The 21,969-nt window shown below is 42.3% G+C and overlaps 1 protein-coding gene across 6 annotated transcripts in view; it reads left to right on the top strand.

The window, feature by feature from the left end:
* Positions 1–21,969, top strand: part of Sncaip (synuclein alpha interacting protein) — a 145,618-nt gene that overhangs the window by 119,473 nt on the left and 4,176 nt on the right. For 5 of the 6 annotated variants that reach the window (XM_087896056.1, XM_087896057.1, XM_087896055.1 and 2 more), the window contains 5 exons: positions 5,459–5,584; positions 8,714–8,883; positions 15,245–15,337; positions 15,875–16,934; positions 18,130–18,200. In XM_087896056.1, coding sequence (XP_087752182.1) covers positions 5,459–5,584; positions 8,714–8,883; positions 15,245–15,337; positions 15,875–16,934; positions 18,130–18,200 — 1,520 coding nt within the window. The remainder of the gene's footprint in view (positions 1–5,458; positions 5,585–8,713; positions 8,884–15,244; positions 15,338–15,874; positions 16,935–18,129; positions 18,201–21,969) is intronic. The other variant, XM_087896059.1, reaches the window with a different exon arrangement.

Raw genomic sequence — 21,969 nt, 5'->3', positions numbered from 1 at the left:
CCACAACCTGGGATTGCAGATGTGCTTTCTCTTACCACTGCTGGCAGGAAAACCTTAGATTCGCACAAACAACCATCTAAATGCCAAGTACTGATCTTAGAGCGATAACTAACCCGGAGCTCCACAACCTGCAGACCGACAGCCAGAGTTTCTAAGGGCTCGATAGGAGCATGCCTGTTAGTATCAGAGCTATTGGAGAAATCAGAGCCTCCTGAGGTGGAATTCCCCTCTGTATGCTATGAATACCATTGGATAATAAAGAAACTGGCTTGGCCTGATAGGGTAGAACAGAGCTAGGCAGGAAAAACTAAACTGAATGCTGGGAGAACGAAGATAGTGTAAAAGGGAGAAGCCATGTAACCCTGCCGGAGACAGATGCCGAAACTTTAGCCGGTAAGTCACAGCCTCGTGGTGATACACAGATTAGTGGAGATGGGATAATTTAAGATATGAGTTAGCCAGAAATACACTTAAGCTATTGGCCAAACAGTACTGCAGATAATATGGTTTCTGTGTGATAATTTAGGGGCTGAGCCGCCAGGAACAAACAAGGGGCTTCCTACAACAGCGTTCCAGCCCTAAAGATGGAAAAGAGAGTTCCAAAGACAACTGAGCCTTAGTGCCAGGTGTCTGGGATTCAATTCTACCGAGTCCTAGCTTGATGGCTTTGCACACATGCATGCATGCGTGCAGAAAGAAAAAAAAAGATTTCAAAACAAGAAAAGAGAAGAGAAAAGAGACATGTCCTGTACTTTTGTGTTCTCAGCTGCATGTCATAGCAAGAGAACTTTCCTCTTGGGAGTTCTGAAAACCTAATGAGGATCAGTGTACTGCCCAGTCCAAAGTATGTAGCAAAACACAGTAGCCAAATGTTGGCTACTTTGGCAAATCTTTCAATTTGTCGATTTTATTGCTATCTGTGTAGTTTGTCTACTTATTTTACTTTAAGTAAAGAATAAACTAAACTTACCAAGAAGTTATTTTGGCCTTGATATACTTAATTCTTACATGCATCTCCCCGCCCCCATCTTGCCATCTCTGTATCGTACATTTACCTTACAATAAATGATGTAAAAGTATTGATGACCGATTTTTTTTTTCATTTTGGCATCTTGATAAATGAGATGAATCTCTAAACTGATGTAATAGATTTGGTGATCTAGTGTTGCAGACAAAGCTCCAAGCTGTAACGCAAACTGTAGAGATTTTATTGATACCAGCAATAAAACGGTGACATATATTTCAATTAAACTTTTATTAGACTTTGTTCAGCACATCTTATAAATTGCATGTATTAATTGCCTCTTTAAGGACCTTGCATTGCCTTTGGGAACACTTAAGTTGCAATGCTAAAACAGGTTATCCAAAGGCCAGAGAATCCTCAGGAGAGGAAATATGTAGATAAGAGAAGTTCTTGGTCCATAGATGTAAGGCTGAATAGATAAGGGGATGTGTGAGTGGATTGATGGATGGGTGGACGGACTTTATATTGGAGAGCTATCCCTCAAGATAGAAACAGCAGAGCCAAGCTTCTCTATTCACATGACTGCTTAGAATAACCTCTGAAAGCAATATTTACCAAAAGTGAAAGTCTGACATTGCATCCCTTTTTCAACACTTCCTCCTGCAATGGAGAGGAAGAACATACACACACATACACACACACACACACACACACACACACACACACACGCACACACATGCTCACGCTCACACAGCTGGGAGTAAGAGAGAATCTGAATGCATTAAAGGACTAGGAGGGGAGGAAGACATCATTAAATATGTCTCTAACACATGTAGGCATCAAGGGCATTCCTAGCAGGATAAGGGGCCATTCTCTCCTGCTTATGCTTTAGTGTGCTTGTCGAATAAGTCACCATTTCATTCTAGGACTCTGCATCCCTGTGCTTCCCAGAAGCAAAGCCCAATCTCTCTAATAATGAGTGCTAAAGACCTTATGTGAAAACAAGGGAAACTGGCCATCTGTCTTGAAATCCTAAGTGCATGTAATCAGAAGATCACTCAAGCAGTCCCTTTGAGTAGAACCCATCCAAATGGTATGACAGGAAGAATTTTTCTTTACAAGATACGAGTAAATAGGCCAATTGCCTTATCTTCTTAACATTGTATATATATTTTAGCTTTTATTAACTTAAATCAATTAGGTTTCATTATGTATTTTTGACACTTCTTTTCCCACCTCTTCTCCCCCACACCCCATCTGTCCCCTAAGCCAGCTTACCCTGGTCACGAGTGATCTTTTGATCTTCTCCCCCCTCCCAGCACTCTTGTGCCGTTCTCATGGTGGTTTATCTAGTTTCATATAAAAGAGCTGGACTACAGAAAGTTTGAGGCGCCAGGCAAAACATTGGTAAGTCAGTAGAATTGTTTCTGCCTTGTATGAGTCTTAGGTAAGGTCTCCGACAGCAACTACAGGTTTATTGTAATGATACATCTGGGCACTGGCTCAGGGCACTCAGGATCCATGGCAACTCTCTTTTCTCACAGAACGCTCCTATATCTTATTCTCCCACATCACCTGGCCCCTTGCCAAGGGCCCTTGATTTTTCTCCACATCTCCATGTTTATAGGATAATTCTAAGACTTAAAGAAATGTAATATTCTATTGCTGACAGTCCAATTACTTAAAGTCAAAAGCACTATGGTTTTAGTAAAGCCTGGGGCTGTACAGGTTGAATAGACACACCCTCTAGAACATTCAGTTTTATCTGAAAAATCTGAAAATCTTCATGACAAGACATTTTACAAATAGGACATCTCAAATATCTTCCGCTCTCTTAAACTTTACTTTCTAAAGGAAGCTGGTACAAATCAGATGACATTCCTCACTGTCCTGAACTAATTTTATGTCAACTTGACACAAGCTGAAGTCATCAGAGAGGAGGAAACCTCAATTGAGAAAGTGTCTCTATAAGATCCAGCTATAGGGCATTTTCTTAATTAGTGATTGATGGGGAGGGCCCAGTCCATTGTGGGTGGGGCCATCCCTGGGTTAGTAGTCTTGGGTTCTATAAGAAAGCAGGTTGAGCAAGCCTGTGCTCCTCCATGGCCTCTGCATCAGTTACTGTCCTGGGTTCTTGCCCTGATTTCCTCAGTAATGAGCTGTGTATGGTATGGAAGTATAGGCCAAATAAATCCTTTCCTCCCCACCTTGCTTTGGTCATGGTGCTTCATCTCAGCAATAGAAACTCTGACTAAGACAGTTACAGTTTTCTGATTTATAAAACAAAGTTGAATGGGATAATTTCCCCAAATCTCTTCTAATATGTAGTTTTAAGAGTCCCCCAAGCTTGAAAATGACAATTGAAGAGGCTCTGTTCTGAGTTTGGTGGGACTCTTTCTCATCTGTAAGACACCACAGCCTTCTCTCCTGGACTTTTCTTAAGTCTTAGCCATTGACTGCATGCCGGTTGGTAATAGCTTTAATCCTGACACTGTTCATTGAGACTTTGCTTTTGCTTTTGTTGTCACTTTTGGTTTTTTTTTCTATGTTGATTTTGGAGACAGGGTCTCTCTATGAATGCCGGGCTGTTGTGGAACTTGCAATGTAGACCAGGCTGGCCTTAAACTCACAGCGATCCATCTGCCTGTGCCTACCAAGTCCCAATCCACTGAGAATTTTTAAAGAGTTATTTTGTGTTATGTGTTTGAGGGGATATGTATATGTGAACTCAGATGCCCTGGGAAACAAGAAGAGGGTGTTGGGTCTCCTGGTGGTAGAAATACAGGCCATTGTGAACCATTCGGTGTGGGTGCTAGGAACTGAACTTGGATCTGCAAAAGCAGTAGCCACCCTGAGCCATCTCTCTTGTCCCCTCATTGAAATGTTAAAAGAACTAAGTTGCATAACACAATAACCTGTTTCCAAGTATGCCCAGTTAATTAGGAAAAGTAGAGTAGCCATTTTATCGTCTCAAACACATGAAAACACTCTCTGTTCTAGTCCCAACATCAGCCCCAATTTCCTGTAAGTTGGTCTTTGAAGAAGAGAGTTAAACCTATCAGAACTCCCTTCTCCAGTTTCTAGTTCCCAACCTGAGTCTCCAGGCTCAGCCTCGCCCCTTTTTCTGGGGACCCTTGAAGACCCTTTGGCTCCCTACAAGGTCCGTCTCCATCCGCAGCTAGCCTTCATTCCGCTCTCCCAGGTCCGTCTCCATCCGCAGCTAGTATTCATCCCGCTCTCCGGGGTACTGTCTTACTCAGATGCAGGAATCAGTTCCATTTTCCTCATCTTGCTTTTGAGGGGTTTTACTCCATCTTGCCCACTTGGACAGAGTACGACACACATATTCCGTCTGTCGTGTCTGTAGCTAAACATGTTAGCTACCTTTGTAAACAGTGCCCTGTTGACCAGCAGAGAGAAAAACATTTAGGGGTTAGCTGTTTGGATCCAAAATTCCTTTCGCAAATTAACTGGCATGGTCAGAAGATGAGGGCGAATTTAATCCAAAAAAAAAGTTCATGACCAGTCGGAACAAATAACCAGAGGGGAGAAAATCCTTTAAGAGGTTAAGAAGAGAGAAGTTCAAGGCTATTCCAAGCACATGATCATTTTTTTAAATGTCACATTCCACCCACTCAGCTTCATGCTGTTGTTTTTTACCACTCTCATGTTTTTTACTTTATATTTAATTTTTCTATTTTAAAACAGTGAAATCCCATCTCCTTGCTTGCTCCAAAAAGCATGACATGAAAAATACCACAAAACATTCACTGGGTAAACTGCAAACAGATTACGACGAAACATCCTGACTGCTCACTCTCTGGCTTGGCTTCTGAAAGACTTAGTCTCTTTGCCTTTGGTTCCTTTCCTTTAACATGAAGAAAAAAAATGATAATACTTTTAAAAAAAATTACCACCAGCATTTGGTCAGAGACAAGAACAAGAAGTTCCTGCTTTATCTCAGCAAGGTTATCTTGGATTTGACAGCTTACGGCACTGATTCATGTTCAGTCTGTGGACTACAGGATGTTCAGGATTAGGGGGGCATGGTTTAAGAATATAAATTTAAAAGTAAATCGAGTTGTGTCGGCAGTGTATGGTCTTGGGATAATCGGCTTGAAAGCTACAGGCAGCTTAACAGAAGAGAAAGTGTCGCCTAAGAGACTTGACATCAAAAGACCTGGATTTGGGTTTCAGCTTCAGATCTGTCTAGCTGTGTGACTATGAGAACCCGTACTTTCTGTAAATTCTCCCCCGCTTCGGTAGCCTAAGTAACTTCCAAGGAAACTTCCCACCTTTGAAATCTTCTTTGCGATTCTCTTTTGCATTTCAGTCAGACCCACAGCTTTTGGTGCTTACTGAATGGGGATATTCTTTTGATAGGATAAGTAAATATTGATGTTCCATACTGCTCGTAAGTTATACTGCTGTTTCTTTATATTCAGCTTCTCTGCGTGATATTCCACTAATCCAAGTGCTCTTGTGTGTGTATAGGAGAAGATTCTCCTGTGGCTTCTTCAGTTCATGCAAGAACAAGGCATCTCGCTGGACGAAGTGGACCAGGAAGGCAACAGTGCTGTTCACGTGGCCTCCCAGCATGGCTACCTTGGATGCATACAGGTGCACAGCTTGCTGCTCACAGTCAGAAAGGGGTCTCTTAAGAAACAAAACAGGAGCAGTGGAGGGAAGGAAGGAAGGACGACAAGAAGAAACAATAGTGGGAAGGGAGGAATTTTGTTCATTAGGAAAATGCCTGTACTAAATCAGCTTTTGTACTATACAGTAGGGGTAACAAACAGGACAGTAAAAGCCCTGTGGGTTTTTTTCTTTGTGATAGAACTGAGCGTCACAAGTGTGTTAAAAAGGCCCAGAGTCAGAGAAGCTAGGTCATGGATCCCCTTGGGCCTTCAGCAGACTAGGCTCAGCCTTAATTGGCCTTGGTTTCAGCCAACAGCCTCAAGCAGCCTCACGCTTGTAACCCAACATATCTTACAAAAAAAAAAAATCTCATGTTCTCTGTGCTTGTGATAGTTAAAGATGATTAAGCAGAGGCACGGAGGTGGGTAGGGGGAGTATTGTGGTCACGGACCCAAGTCACAAAGTGAGCACTCAATCGGTAAAGGGTCTCTATGGGAAGGGAAGACTGCATCCGAGACAGAGAGCACTGGGCAATGAGAGCTGGTTGCTCAGAAAGTCACTTAAGAATGTATGCCAAAACCATGAATACAAAACTCAAGAGTATAATAACAGCAAAAATGCAGAGAATACCAGGAAGTTCTCTAGAGGACCTGTACTCATACATCTGCTCTTTAGAAAGCTAACTGAAGAGGAAATATACAGAGTATCTGGACGCCGTCCCATCAGGGTTGGCAATGGTGCACCTCCTAATTTAACACACTAACATGGAAAAAAAAAAGTGATAAGTAAGAAAGTGTAGAATGGAGAGAAAGCCAAATGTCTTACCAATATATGCAAAACGATGAAAATAATGGTGTTGTTTTTCTATGGAAGAAAGATAACTGGATGAAGTTTAAAAAAAAAACAAGATGGGTCTTTTCATTAGATGAAACAATGCTTAATAATCCCGAAGCAAACATTTCATAAACTAATCAGTGACTGAAGCCTGAAGAAACCCAGGGGATGTTACTACTTCTATTTACATTTTAGATATTTTCTTTTTAATATGTGGAGAGAAGTAGGCTGCCTCCCAGGGCATTCGTCACCCCGCTCCACACAACGGTGTTTTTGGCACCAGGCACCGTGGAAACTTGGATAACTCGGACAGAGTCTATCCACTGTGTGGAAGATTAAAAAATAGTAGTAATGAGGGAGTAAAGCAAGTAAGGGGCCTTCTGGGTTGAGAAAGGGATTGGGGGAGGAGAGCAGAGGGCAAATTGCCGGATCAGAGTCAAGGGCAGGAATAACAGTGTGTGTTTAGACTGAGTCTCTTGGAGCTTCCTGCTGACAGGGTCTCTGTGACACCCAGAGTGAGGGAGGAAGTGGCTTTATGGAAAGCTGACCTTTCATGGTAAGCAGTCATAAACTAAGAGGAAAATGAAATTCTTTAGTGGCCTCTGGGTCTAGCAGTCAATGATATTAAGCACAAGCACTGTTTGTGGGGGGAAATCATTACTAGCAAAATAAGCCGAGGTTTTCAGTATCAGCATCATCATGCCATCAAAGAATATGTCAGGGAGCAACAAGTTCTTATGATTCCTGTGACAGCTTCCTTACAGACTCTAACAATATTAAGTTAGTATTAAATGAAAGTATTGAAATGGAACCATTTCCATGTTTTTAGGTCATTGACTTCAGCCATGCTCTGTCGAGTCTTCCTCTCCTCTATTCATGATACTTTGGCCACATGCCATAACCTCTCCACTCGCTTTTGCCTGTTAAATTTTTCTCCAAAACAGTTTTAAACCTCAATCTTAGATCAATATTCAAACATTACCATTCTTTTCCACACTCTGAGGCTAGATGAAGGACTCACAATGAGGCATGACTGCCCCTTAATCCACCTTGTGGGATCCTATCCACCCCATTCCAGCTATACTATCAAAAACAAATAGAAGGTATTAAGAAAGAAATGCAAATGTCCTCTTACTCAGCAGAGAAAGGCCTCAGCCTCCTCGGAAGTCATTGCTTCAACACCTCTTCAGCTGGCTCGGCTCATTGTTGTGTCCTATGGCATCCAGGGGTAGAGGTTTTGAAGCATCCCCTGGAGTATTTCCATTGGTACTTGACATGAGAGATCTGGTTCCAACTTTGACTCTTTAGCCTTATACACATCCCTCCATCTGTGATGCACCTGCTGCCCACGACTTTAGAGAACCTTTTCCCCTGGGAAAGGGACAAGTTCACACCACTACTCTAGAGAACCCTCTCCCTTGGGAAAGGGAGACGGTCACACCAAGTTCTCCGCTACAAAGTCTACCCAATTGGTGTCTTTGTCATGGCCACAAGTAAAGTACTTCACAACTTCTCTGGGTCCCTATACCATCTCTTTCCAATTATTTTATTCTCAACTAGGGAGACGTGGCAAGAGCTTATCAAGTGTTATTCCAAAGCCAGTTACCCAGGATAATAAGAATAGGATGACAGAATTCCACTTTCCACATCCCACAGCTCCTCTGACTTTAAGAATGCTTTCTTTGAACCCCAATCATCAAAATGACAAAATATTACAAACATTCCATTGCCCGTCTTATAAAAGGGATGAAGGGTTGGTAGACCTCCCTTGTAGGCTACATGTGCATAAGAAAATAGTAATACCCGTTTGGTCCCATTGTTGTTGGCTGTGAAGGGAAGCCTCTAGACTCTGCTAGGTAGACCACTAGAGATACTTTTCTCTGAACTGGTGTTTCCCACACAACACCATGGACTTTGATAATTGGCTTTGGAATAATGAGAAAAAAAAATCCACCAGGCATTCTGTTATAGTCTTTTAAAAACAATGTTCAGAAGGAAGTCCTGGGGCTAGAGAGATGGCTCAGTCATTAAGAGTACTTGCTGTTCTTTTAGAGGTCCCAAGTTTGGTTCCCAGTACCCACAGCAAGCAACTCACATTCATCCATAACTCCAGGTCTAGGTAATTTGATGTCCTCTTCTGGCCTCTGTAGACACAGTCTTGCACGCGTGCGCGCGCGCACACACACACACACACACACACACACACACACACACACACTATCTGTTTAATAAAAAGCAAGTCCTGATACAATCGTATGTTTTCGTATTTTCTGGCAGACCCTGGTGGAGTATGGAGCAAATGTCACTATGCAGAACCACGCTGGGGAAAAGCCCTCCCAGAGTGCTGAGCGGCATGGGCACACCCTGTGCTCCCGGTACCTAGTGGTAGTAGAGACCTGCATGTCACTGGCCTCGCAAGTGGTAAAGTTGACCAAGCAGCTAAAAGAGTAAGTGGCCACTTGATTCCTAGAGAACGAAGTCTACCTTGTATTTCTTGGGCTTTGGAGAGTTCCCTTCATTTCAGGTATTAATGGAATCTGGGCATTTTCATCTTTTCTTCCCCCATCCTAGAGGCTCACAACCTGTGTACATGCTTAACTTACCAGCTCTAAAGAGGCAAAATGGTATTAAGCCACGAAGTGCAGAGCAAGCGCACCAACAGGGAATCACAGTCTTCACAGTGAGGGAGTGTCATCTGCATTGCTGTCACCTTGGGGACAGGTGACAGCGAAGCCTGAGTAGCACACAGCATCCTCTCTGTTCTTCCATTCTTTGTGTGGGACATCATGAAGAGTGAGGAAGAAGGAGAGGCTAGAAATGCCCCCCTTCGGTGTTCTCAACAAGGGAAGTGTGCCTTTGAGAAATTACAGATACAAGTGTCTTAATACCCATCCACAGCAAATGTATTGGGGAAAAATGAAGCAGGGTTTTAGTTAGGTTTCAGAATATAAATGTCACTCTTTAAAGTCATTTGCCTGAATGATTATGAAACTGGTGCCCATTGCCCATCAGGTGTCAGAGAAGCATTTGTGGAAGAGAGCCACAACATAAATGGTTGAAGAAGATGGGATGGAGTATGAATACATCAGGTGGGAGTCTAGAAAGAATTAAGAAGTTAGTGAGGAACCAACCTCAGCCCTTAGAAATCTTACAGATCACACAACAGCTGCCGTGTTGAGGCAGTTTTCTTGGTAATTGGAATCAGGATTCCAAAAAGTTTAACCGACTAGAAGGACAAAATACTTTAAGCATTAAACTAAATTTTAGAAGAAAAATGTAAAATTTTATTTTTAAAATATACATGCATATTTATATACATTTAACAAGGATATTTATAATATAATATAGTACAATATAGTAGGTGATGAATCTACTCTAGTTTTTAAAAAATATTTTTATGTTATGTGCCTGAAGTTTTTGCCTGCATATTGTCTGTGCACTGCGTGTGTGCCTGTTGCCCACAGAGGTCAGAATATGGTGTCATCAGATCTCCTAGAACTGCAGTTGTAGATGGTTGTGAACCACCTTGTGGGTGCTAGAAATCAAACCAGGGTCCTCTGGAAGAGCAGCCAGTGCTTATAACTACTGAGTCATCTCTCCAGTCAGAGTTTAGTGAGAAAAGAAACGTCTCCTATTTACAACTTACGTGGATGAGAAAAGGGCCAGTATGGGCAAGAAACCTTAACTGGTTGCAGATATGATGTGACCTTGGACTCCCTGTGCCTTCCCTGAGCTCAGGCAACCCCTTGTCTCTCTATGTGCCCTCTTTTGCCCGAGACATACAAGCCTCTTGTGCCCCTCATGTTGGTAGAATCTAAAGTAATCTGAGTTTAAAACCTAAAGTATAAAAGATTTCCTCCAAGAATGCTCTGTCAGTTAAACAAAACATCTCCGTGGCAGGTGAGCCTGGGCAGACTTCAAGATCTCGCTGTAGCCTAAGGAAAAGTATATATTAGTTAATAACCTAATAACTCACTGAGTTCTTTTTCCACCGTGAGCGGACTCTTTCATAAGTCTTTATGCATTTACATAGCTTTCTGAATAAGGGAGTAGATAGAATAAAAGGCATCTACTTTAAAATTAGAGAGGCTGGGACGATAACTCAGTGATAGAGCACTTGCCTCTATCACTATCTATGCAGAGGCCCTGAGTTCAACCCTAAAATCTTGGGGATGTAAGGAGATTGATACTCAATGCCTTTCCAAAAATGCTGAAGCACCATTCACTCCCTCCAGTGATAAACGGACACACTCATAAAGGGGAGCTTTAAAACCATTTCCAAGAATACTTTCCCTAAAATTTCACACCCAGAAAATAGATTTTTTTAAAAAAAAATCAGCTTTTATGCCTCAGACTCTGAAAATATTTTTATAAGCTGCATAGTTGTTTTGCTGTTATATTGGTGACTTTTGCAAATTCAAGGTCCAGACCACTCTCTCCATTAGTTATCCTGGGATAAGCAAGCCCTATACACTGACAGATGGCAGCCATTCAGGTGTCTTGAAATTCAAATGCTGTGGACAAGCATTGTTAGTCCAGAGAAAAAATAAAATGTGTGATGTGCTCATGTGGGCACTGACCCTTTCGTGTAGTATGTACTTTAGTGACGTGAGCAAATCCAGAAGTGTGTAGAGGAAGCCCATGAAGCAGTCATAGAGCTCTGTGTTCTTCATGCTATGGGACATGGGTAACAAGGCAAGGGAGGTTAATCATGTCCAAAGCTTGAAAACACCTGAGCTTTATCCAGTGTGAGCTTTGGGGGCAGTTAGCCTTAAGTCCTGCTCCTTATTATAATACTGTTCCCAACTCTTTTATAGCCATTGCTACTGTCTAGAAATGGCAAACTTCAACCCTACTAAAGTCCCTGTTAGTAAACCTAGTATTTGGAATGGAATTCTGTCTCACCAGGAAGGTCCTAAACCTTAATATTTTAGTGTAGCCTTAATTGGAAATCAGATATTCTGAGAAGATAGCAAGTTCAATTGGGTTAAGGTGGTGAGTCTTAACCTGGTGACTAGCATCCCCATAAATAACGGTGAGGGGCATGTACCCAGAGGGTATGCCATGTGAACATGATGGCAGTGTTCATGGGAAAATGTCTACAAACCATGAAACCAGAATTTGCCAACAAAAACTATACCATAGGAGACAGGCACAGGGTACAGGATGAACACCATCATGGCCCCCTGTAGAATGAACCAACATGGCTGACAATGTCATCTCAGACTACTTAGGCCTCCCAAACTGTGAGCTGATAAATTAACATTGTCTGGGGATGGAGAGATGCCTCAGTACTTAAAAGCACATGATGCTCTTGCATAAGATCATTCCCAGCATCTCCATCATGTGGTTCAAGGGATCTGACACCCTCTTGTGACCTCTGAGGGCACAAGGCACACATGTGGTACACTTACATACATGTAACTACTCACACAGACACATAAAATAAAAACAAAATTTTTTTTTAACATTTCCTGTTGTTTAAGCCCCCAGACTTATGATACTTTAACAGCAATCCTGGCACACTGACGTAGTACGCAAATACAGCTTTCTCTCTGTAATTATGAATGATTGAGCCTTTCTAGAAGCTTTCTTCAAATCTAGAGAATTAGAGTATCCTCCATTGTTCTTTTGGTTGTAACCGACAGTCAACATAACTGATGTTGCATGGGATTTTTTTTAAATTCTATCACAATTCCCAAAAAAATATGTAATAAATCTTTGAAAAGGTGACTTCCTCTACCAACTTTTGAGTGTGCACCTTTTTCTAGCTCACTCGGTCACTCATGTTCACAGAGTGCTTTATCTTTCTTAATAATGTCTGTCTTCCTGTTTGTTTTTATAATTCATTGTTTTGTTCATTTTCTGTGTATGAGCGTTTTTTCCTGCACAAATATCTGTGCACTATGTCCATGCCTGGTGCCTGAAGAAGAGGCCATTAGATCACCTGGAACTGGAGTTATACGTGGTTATGAGCCACTATGTGGGTGCCATGATTCAAACCCAGGTTCTCTGGAAGAACAGTTAATACACTTACTGCTGAGCCCCTACTCCAGCCCCTACTTCTGTCTCTTAAAGTAACACACACACACACACACACACACACACACACACACACACAAACTTAGTATGTATCCAACTAGCAAAGTGGAGTATATTTAATCCAATATTAAGCCGGTGTCAGAAAATAGTAAACTGGGCAAAGCTTGCTCACCACCAATTTTTGTAAGTAGTGTGGTTGTCACACAGCCACACATGTTCACCTGTGTGTTAGGCAAGGTTAAAGTCATGCTAAAAGGACAGAGCTGAATGGTTGTTCCTTAAGCTTAGTGACTCCCAAGTCTAAGATATGGGCTTTATGGCCCATTAAGAGTTTGCTAGGTCTTGCTTTGAACAACTTCGTGGTTTTGTTTTTATTATTGTTGTTTAAGATGGATTTTTGCTCTTATATTATGTGTATGAATGTGGGCCTGAGTGTATATCTGTGCACCAAGTGTGTGCAGGTCATCACGGAGACCAGAAGAAACATTGGAACCCCTAACTGGCGTTACGATTTGTTCGGAGTGACACGGGGTGGGGGCTGGGAATCAAACCCAGGTCCTCTACATAAGCATCAAATGCTCTTAGCCTCTGAGTCATCTGTTCAGCCCCATGACTAAGTTTGATTCAGTGAGTTTGACAGAATAGGTGAGATTAAATAAGGTTACAGACTTGGCTTGTTTGGGAAGATGAATTTTTAGAAATAATGCTGACTGCTTATGAGAAAAACAAAGATGCTTGGGACTTGTGGAAGATGTTATCAGGATCTGACTCCACAGAAGTACATTTAGACCAGAAAAAGTATATGCAGCATGATCCTGCAAGAATGCCAGGTTTCCTCTAGTCCATACTAAGATAAGACAGTCATTGTAAGAATACTTAAAAACCCTTCATTTAGTTCTAGGCCATGGCTCATGAGAGCTGTTACCATTTTGATACTGAACTAATCATGTAAGCTTTCTGTTGTTTATAACAAATTATCACAGAATTAGTGACTTAACATATGAAAAATTTGCCTTATATTTTTATAAGATAGAATATCAACAGGGATCTTGTCATGCTAAGATCTAAACATTGACAGGCCACTTTCCTAAAACACAGGGTATAAGGTGAGTGCATGTTCTGTTCCTTCAGATTGTTATAGACTCGGCTTTTTGTGTTTGGATGACTTAGGTTCCTGCTACTTTCTGACTGGTAGATGAGTGTCACCTCCCACTGCATCCTGTATCCATAATCTCCTTTCTCTGTGTATGACATCAGCAGCAGGGTCAAGTCCTTCTTTTACTTCCGCACTGTAAAAGGCTTACATGAGTAGAACAGTCCACCCCAGAAACCCATATGAAACCTTCCTATTTTAACATCAGCTATTGATAGTATCACCTCCCTTTTGACATGTTTATGACTTCTGGGAATTTGGACATGGATGGACATTTTTGGGGGACTGTACTAATACTGCTTACTGCATTCAATAAATGATTATCATTCCTGTAGAATAAGAGTCATTTTGCTTTATTCCCAGCACTTGAAAGGCTTAAGCAGAAGGAGCTCTATGAGTTCAAAACCAGCCCAGTTTCAACAGTGAGCCAAAGGCCACCCAAGGCTACAGAGTGAGACCTTGACTCAAAAGAAAAAAAAGAGTCAATTTGATTGATTCATCCCAATTTCTACAATAATTAATATATGTTTTCTAAGTGATTTTGTCTTCCTGTAGTTGTCACTTTTAGCCTATTTTCTTGACTTAAAAGCGCATTCTGATATACATACTCCTACGTCCAGAGGAAATGGAGTTTTATCACGCATTATTTGTTCTTTATATAAGAGTGTACAAAGCTATTTGTTACCCAAAGTACATGTAGGTATTTTGTGTTGCATTTTGTTTTTTGTCTATGATTAGGAAACTGCTACAAACACTACTAAAATTCAAAGAGTTTCTAGGCTAAGTGTCCTGTGCCCTTAATCCCAGATGTAAGAAGGCAGATGTAGTTAGATCAAGGCCAGCTTGGTCTACGTAGCAAGCCATCTACGGCTACACAGAGGGACCTTGTCTCAAAAGCAAGCAAACAGCAAAGACAATCGTTTAGAAAACAACAGTATCATTTTCAAATACACCCTTCTAGATTTCTGTTCTGCTGATGGGGAAAGAGAAATTCTTCCTAAAACTATAGCGACTTAGCAACTCACACTCAAAATCCTGGCAGTGTGAGGCAGACATAGCTAGGTTCCTGAATCTTGCTGCCCAGCCATTCTATCTGCACCATGAGCTCCAAGTGCAGTGAGAAATGCTGCCTCAAATACTAAGGTAGAAAGTAACAGAGGAAGATGTTCAACATCGACTTCCGAAGGTCTCCATGTGTACACACATATGCACAAACACACACAAAGGAGACTATATTACACATAGGATTTTGTAATATTCTTTTTCATCTAAGACTAGTAGAGTATAATATACACATACAAATATTAGACGAGTTTTTTGTATGTTCATAAAAATTCAGTATTCAAGTAATATTGCCATTGCAGTAATGATTGAAATTCCTTCACTCTTACTCATGAGTTATTAGTTTCTTCATAGCTTGTCATTAATATGTCCTTTTCAACACTTTTGATTGCTTCCTTGAAAAACTCTCTGAGTCATAAGAATGGAGACTAAACACTTTTAAAGGCCTTTGAATAGATTGCCACTTACTGCCTTTTCATGAAGATTCTTCCCCCTCTAGTTTTTGAGGTTGCCATGCTTCAGACATTGTGTTCTTTGATTGTTTCCTGCAGACAGACAGTGGAACGAGTCACACTGCAGAGCCAACTCCAACAACTTCTAGAAGCCCAAAAATCAGAGGGCAAATCACTCCCTTCTTCACCCAGGTAATAACAGTCACTGAATTGTTGGGTATTTGAAATCTTTAAATCCTTCCTCTAGTATTCCATTTAATGTTCTTCTTTCAAGAAAATGACATCAGGAAACATTTTGTTCTTCTAAAAATAAATTATAAGTTCTCACAATGAAGTCTGTGTCTAGGTCCCAGAACCTAAGGTAGTCTTTAGCCATTTTATTTCTTTGGGCCATGACTACAAACAAGTTATGTTCCCTTTTGTTGCCTTACCTATGAAATGAGAATAAAGACATATATAGCTTTATTAGATTGTTGCAAACAGAAATGAGAAAATTCATACAAAGGGATAGATAAACAATAAAACAAACAAATTTTGTAGCCATGAAGTTTGGAACATGTTATGCTCTAGCTACAGCTGCTGGAATGGAGTCTTTGCTAATTGTCCCGAAAAAAACATTAACTCCCATCGTGTTTGCCATAAACTGCTAGTCATAGGAAAGGCTGTGCAAGGACAGCTGCATTCAGTGCAGTAGGAAATCATCTCACATCCCCTTCATCTTCCTTTCAGTTCACCCTCCTCACCAGCTTCTAGAAAGTCCCAGTGGAGAATCCTAGATGCAGATGATGAAGCTACAGGCAAGAGCAAAACGGGAGCCCAGGAGGGAATACAAGTTCTTGGAAGCTTATCAGCATCCAGCAGGGCTAGGACCAAAGGAAAAGACGAAGACTCTGATAAAATCCTACGTCAGTTATTGGGAAAAGAAATCTCAGAGAATGTCTGCACCCAGGAAAAGCTGTCATTGGAATTCCAGGATGCTCAGGCATCCTCCAGGAACTTGAAAAAAATTCCCCTGGAGAAGAGAGAATTGAAGCTAGCCAGGCTGAGGCAGCTGATGCAGAGGTCATTGAGCGAGTCTGATACAGACTCAAACAACTCTGAAGACCCCAAAAATACTCCTGTGAGAAAAGTAGACAGGCCCAGGCCACAACCCATTGTGGAAAGTGTGGAGAATATGGACAGCGCAGAGAGCTTACACCTAATGATAAAGAAACACTCTCTGCCATCAGGACGCAGGTTTCCTTTCAGTACAAAGACCTCCAAATCCCTGGATGGGCACAGCCCATCTCCCACTTCAGAGAGCAGTGAACCAGACTTGGACTCCCACTGTCCAGGCTTGGGGATGACTCCTCCTACCCAGCCTTCTGCAGACCCCACTCAGTCCAGTCCCGACAGTTCCACTGCCCAGAAAGTTGCCACGAGCCCCAAGAGTGCCCTCAAGTCTCCATCATCCAAGCGCCGAACATCCCAAAACTCAAAACTCAGAGTCACCTTTGAGGAGCCTGTTGTGCAGATGGAGCAAACTAGCCTTCAACTAAATGGAGAAAAGGACAAAGATAGGGGCAGGGCCCCCCAAAGGACTAGTGAATCAGGGGAACAAATGAAAAGACCTTTTGGAACCTTCCGATCCATCATGGAGACTTTAAGTGGTAATCAAAACAACAATAACAACTACCAGCCAGCCGCCCAGCTGAAGACCTGCACACTGCCCTTAGCATCACTTGGAAGGAAGACAGCAGATGCCAAGGGAAACCCTGTGAGCCCTGCTAGCAAAGGAAGGAATAAGCCCGTGAGTGCTATTTGCAGACTGTGCTTGTATGACTGTTCATTGATTGTGTTATTGTCAAAGCCCAGGTTACTGACTTGTGCCATCTTGAAAGGGTCACCCCAAAACTCAGAAATCCATGTGTTTTTTAATGAAATGTGCCAGGTTAAAATATATACCCTTGCACATTCCTTTGGCGAATGCTGAGAGAAGTGGGTAAAGAAATCACGGGTTCGTTCTGATCCCTGTTTCTTGTGCTCTGGGCATTAGTAACTGCAAACTGGGAGGTATTCATACAAGATGAAAGTACCCATCAGCATAAAATCAGTCCTTTGTTGGCTCGAATTCTGCCTCAGGAAGAGTTTGTTCTCGTGGACCTGGTATTCTCGAGCCCAGCTTAAAGGCAAATAAACAGAAAGCCCATTTCGAAGCTACTTAACTCAAGTGACCTTTGAAATGAATGACCCTCCCCCAGGGACTGCCACGTGGCATGGTACTACACAGATCTCTCCATGTTGATTAGATACTGGAGAGGCTGAAGTACTTGCCAGTATACAGGAGTTGGCAGAAGGCGCTGTTGAAGTCATTTATAGCCCCGTTTCTTGGAAACCCATCTGTAATTCACATCCCATGAAGAAGAGATAGGAACGTCTTTTTAGGCAACGATTTCTGCACGCTCTGTGCTTGTCATGCCACCAAAAACAGTATAGCAGCCAAAATGCATAGCTCCCTGTGGAAGGAATGCCTCGCATCTTTTCACTATTGCAGTTACTAAGCCGCCCAGTAGTGTCCGAAGCTTATCGGTTTTCCTCGTTGGGTTGTTAAATTCCTATTACAGCATAGTCTTAAGCACTGTCTGTATTTCTTGCTGTGATTCCAAATCCAGGTTCAGTTCATTTCTCTTCGACAGCCTCCTCACTGACTTTTAAATTATCTTCCAACTCTCTTGCTATGAAAGACTTCACCATGTACTGGTTACATCTAAAAAGGGCACATGCCAGCTAAAACAGCAGACTTTTTGCATTAAAAAACTAAAGCCTAACTTTTCTCCCTCGATAACTTAAGAGGATCTCAGGATCGGCAATAACACTAAAGCCATCTCCACAGTTTCCCACGAACCTTCCCTTGAATGTGTCCTGCATGCCTTGCATTAACCGGGACCCATGCATGGGAGAGCTTGTTGCATGCCATCAGATAATTCTTCCTTGCGCTTCTCTAGGAGGTGTACAGCAGCTGTATCCATCTTCCCTCTAACGTGCTGGTTGAAGAGCATCTGCGTGGCTATGCACGGTATGTGGCGTGGGGTGCACCGTGAGGCACGGCCATGCCTTTGCTTGGAGTTGCATGTGCTCTGACATGATGCCTCTGTGACCCTTTTCAGCGGGGGTAACCCCAAAGGAGAAGAAACTTGCAAGTCTTCCCCGTCCCCCAAAGAGATAAGGGTTCAGGTGACAACTAGATCCTCGGAAGGTAACTGGAAGTCATTGGAGGGGCTTTATCCCAGCATCAGTCAGGAGAATCTACTGTGTACATAATCTCACTGTGTTTCTCAGTTGACGTTGGCCCTTCGGTTTGCATTTTGGGAAGCATGGTGCCAAATAAGTATAGAATTAAGTTCAGTCATGGGTAGAAAAGTCAGCTATCTGTCAGAAATCGGAACTTCGAGTGTGAGCTGAGGCTTTGCTTCAGTGCTGCTTACAAACTGGAGGTGCCTTTTGTCATGACTGCTGTTCCTGGGAGAAGCAAGCCTCTGCTTCTGCAGAAGCTCTCTCACTTAACACGGTGAACCACTTCCAGTCGAGACGCCATTCGGATGAAGGTCCACCAATAACGGAAGGGTCTTCCTCCAAAGAAGCAAGCCCAGATGCATAGAGTATATACACACAAGAAAGAGGAGCCTGTAGCCAGTGACTGAGACTCCTCCTTCTGAGGCACAGCATGTGTTTCCAGACCTGGCAGGAAGTGGGTGAAGTGGCAGGAAAGGTGCCTGAGTTAATGTGGTCAGTGCCTTTGGACTGGTTTATTTGAGAAGCATTTAACGTCAAAACCCATTTTAAAAGCAAACTGTTGGGTCTAAAACATTTCAATAATTTGAAAACCATTGCATGGTATTCAGCATTCCCTCAAAATCCCTCAAAGAATGTGTTTACTATACATACAGATTTTAGTTCAAAATACTAAATTTCCAGAAAAATCTTTCTTTTCTTTCTTTTTTTTTTCTTGCCCTCTCTAGGTCAAATTTAGTCTGCTTCTGTCTATATCCCATCTAAATGGAAAACAGACATTAGTCATGTTAGGGTATGTTATCAGGGGTCTCGTTAATTCAGCGCATTAAAGGAACAGTCTTAAGCTCTTCATAGTCACTAGTGACCAGCTGACTACTAGCAGGTAGTCTCCATGAGAGTCAGGACTGCTTCCTGCCATCCTGTGACAGAGGCTTCTGGGCCAGTGTTAGAGATGAGAAAGTGGCAGGGGAAAGTTCTATGTCCTTCCAAACATCAGTGCTTTTCCCCTTTTGTTCTTCTTGACCTCCGTCCCTATTCTTACACCCTCCCCTGTGCCTGTCTTGGGCTGCATGGGTCTTCTTGGTGCTTGGAAAATTCTACTTTTGTCCCGAAGACAAGGAAAGCACAAAGGCTTGGCAGACTCTCTGGGAGCAGAGAGGAAAATGCCTCTCATGGCTTCCAGGCTCCTACAGCAACTGGGAACAAGATAATTAGTGTCACGACAGATTTTCCCGCCAGAAATATTTCACCCTGTCTTTTTTACAAGGAAAGGAACAAAGCTGGGCATTTTAGTGTAATAGGATTACGAAACTGCGGAGCACAAAATGAGGTTACAGAGACACTTGGATGTCTGAGAGGAGCAGTACACTTTCCTACGGCACTTAAGGAACCGTCCTTCTAAGGACTCGTTCATTAAGCTAGCAGATTCACTGGCCTTGTGTAGTGACAAGGTTTGGATTCAATGCTAAATACTTAGAAAATTCAAACAACATGTATAGTCAGCCCCCAGACCTCTTCCTCTCACTGCCCTATACTCTCATGCACACCTTGCCATGCTCTTCGTTTGGCATGGATTTCCATTACAAAGGAGTTGAGTTTGTTTGTTGGATGTTTGTTTTTCACACTGTGGAGAATATGTTCTTCCTGTTCTCTCTGCATCTCATGCACACATCTATCATGAGCCTGGTTCACTCCACAGATGAACCAAGAGTGCCTCTCTACTTAAAAAAAATAAATAAAAGATTCCTCGAAGGAAATGAGGCTAGAATGAAATGTTTAAATGAGCAATACATAATTTATTCTGGTGTCTGCAGCATTACCTGAGTGCAAGGTCCATGTATCTTGACCTAAGAACTTGCTAGAAAATCAAATGACTTCTTGAAATAGTAGAGGGCTCCCTCAACTTTGGGTGGAGATGTTGATAGCTCCCTGCTACAGACCCTCTTGTTGGAAGCTATAAGACAGTGGCATTAGCTCCGGGACTCTGGAATCAGAGTCTAGTTTCTAAAAACTTTATTTTTAGTTCTTCTCGGTAAAAGGAAAGTAGGAAGTCAGATAGTGGTGCACACACCTTTAATTCCAGCACTTGGGAAGCAGAAGCAGGTGGAGCTCTGATTTTGAGGCCAACCTGGTCTACAGAGAAAGTTCCAGGACAGCCAGGGCTGCACAGAGAAGTCTTGTCTCGACAAAAAAAAAAATTAAAAAAAGAAAGATGGGGGGAGAGAAGGAGAGAAAGGAAGAGGAGGAGGAGGAGGAGCAGGAGAAGTAGAAGAAAAGTAGAAACAATAAATACAGCGTTTTAAAGACTGTTTTTCAGCTCTCTATGCAGCTTCTGATGGCTACTTATTTTTCTAAATTGACCACAGAGTGATTAGCAAAGAGTCTGGATTTCAGTGGCCTTTAAGGTCAGCTTCAGTTTCATCGCTTTGAACAGTCACTTCAGTATGTCCGTTCTGGACAATGACTTGGGTTACAGGGAGCAAATTTATCTTTTCCTTTTTTCTTACAGAAGATAAGTTGGCTCGGAGTTTTTGCAACTTTGTGGGTATATTTGCAATCACTGGTCTTAAAATGCTAGCAAAATCTTGGGTCTGCCTGTGGTAGCTTGTTTTCATTTTTGCTACCTCCAGTAACACCCTCTCTAACCACGTGGCTCTGTTTTTTGGAGGAGTCATACCCCTATCCTAGCACCAGCATTAGAGACTCCTTGAAAACCCACATGAAGCTGGCAAAATGCTTAGAATGCTTTTTATTACCCATGCATTAGCCACTTAAGAATTATATATCCAGAGCCAAGAGCTAATGTCAAGTATCTTGTATAAATTTCAAGGTTCCCAATGTTACTTCAAAGAGAATCATCTTTTGGGCCCAGGGTTGGGGCTGATGTCCACGGTGTCACTTGTCTGCTCATAGAGGAGAAAGGAGAAATCATCCCTGGAAACCAAAACCACCCCACTAGGATGTGTGCTTTAGCTTGCTTATCCTGACTATATGACTATCACTAGAGAGACAAAAATCCTAAGACAAAAGCTCACGTCTTCATCTTCTCTGTTTTTCCCACTTCTGAAGGTCCAGTTGTGAATTAAGTTTAAAGAGGAGCTGTGTCTTCCAATGCCACATCCGTACCATAAGTCTGCCATTACTAAGGACATCTTAGGATATTCTGAGAGCAGGGCCTCCCTATAACGTCTCTGAAGGTTGAGTTATAGAGGTGTATAGGTTGATTGAAATCATCACGAATGCAAACCTTGTCTGGGTCACATCTTCTTCTCTCATACATTACATCCCAACCAACCACAGTTTCCCCTCTGTTCATTCTTCCTAGTCCCTCCCCGATAATCCCTCTCCCACAGATCTGCTTCTTCTCTGTTTCCATTCAGAAAAGAACAGTCCTCCCAGGGATATCCACTGAACATCTGAACATGGGAAAAGACTAGGCACAAACTCTCATGTCAAGGACGGACAAGGCAAGCCAGTAGTAGGAATTTTTTTCAGGATAGGGCTTCTCTGTGTAACCATGGTTGCCCTGGAATTTTCTTTGTAGAGCAGGCTGG

The sequence above is a fragment of the Myodes glareolus genome, chromosome 13 (assembly GCF_982192425.1).
Source record: "Myodes glareolus chromosome 13, mMyoGla1.1, whole genome shotgun sequence".
NCBI classification, from domain to species: Eukaryota; Metazoa; Chordata; class Mammalia; order Rodentia; family Cricetidae; genus Myodes; species Myodes glareolus.
The sequence above is the reverse complement of the archived record's forward strand: the minus strand, read 5'-3'. Positions and strand labels throughout refer to the sequence as shown.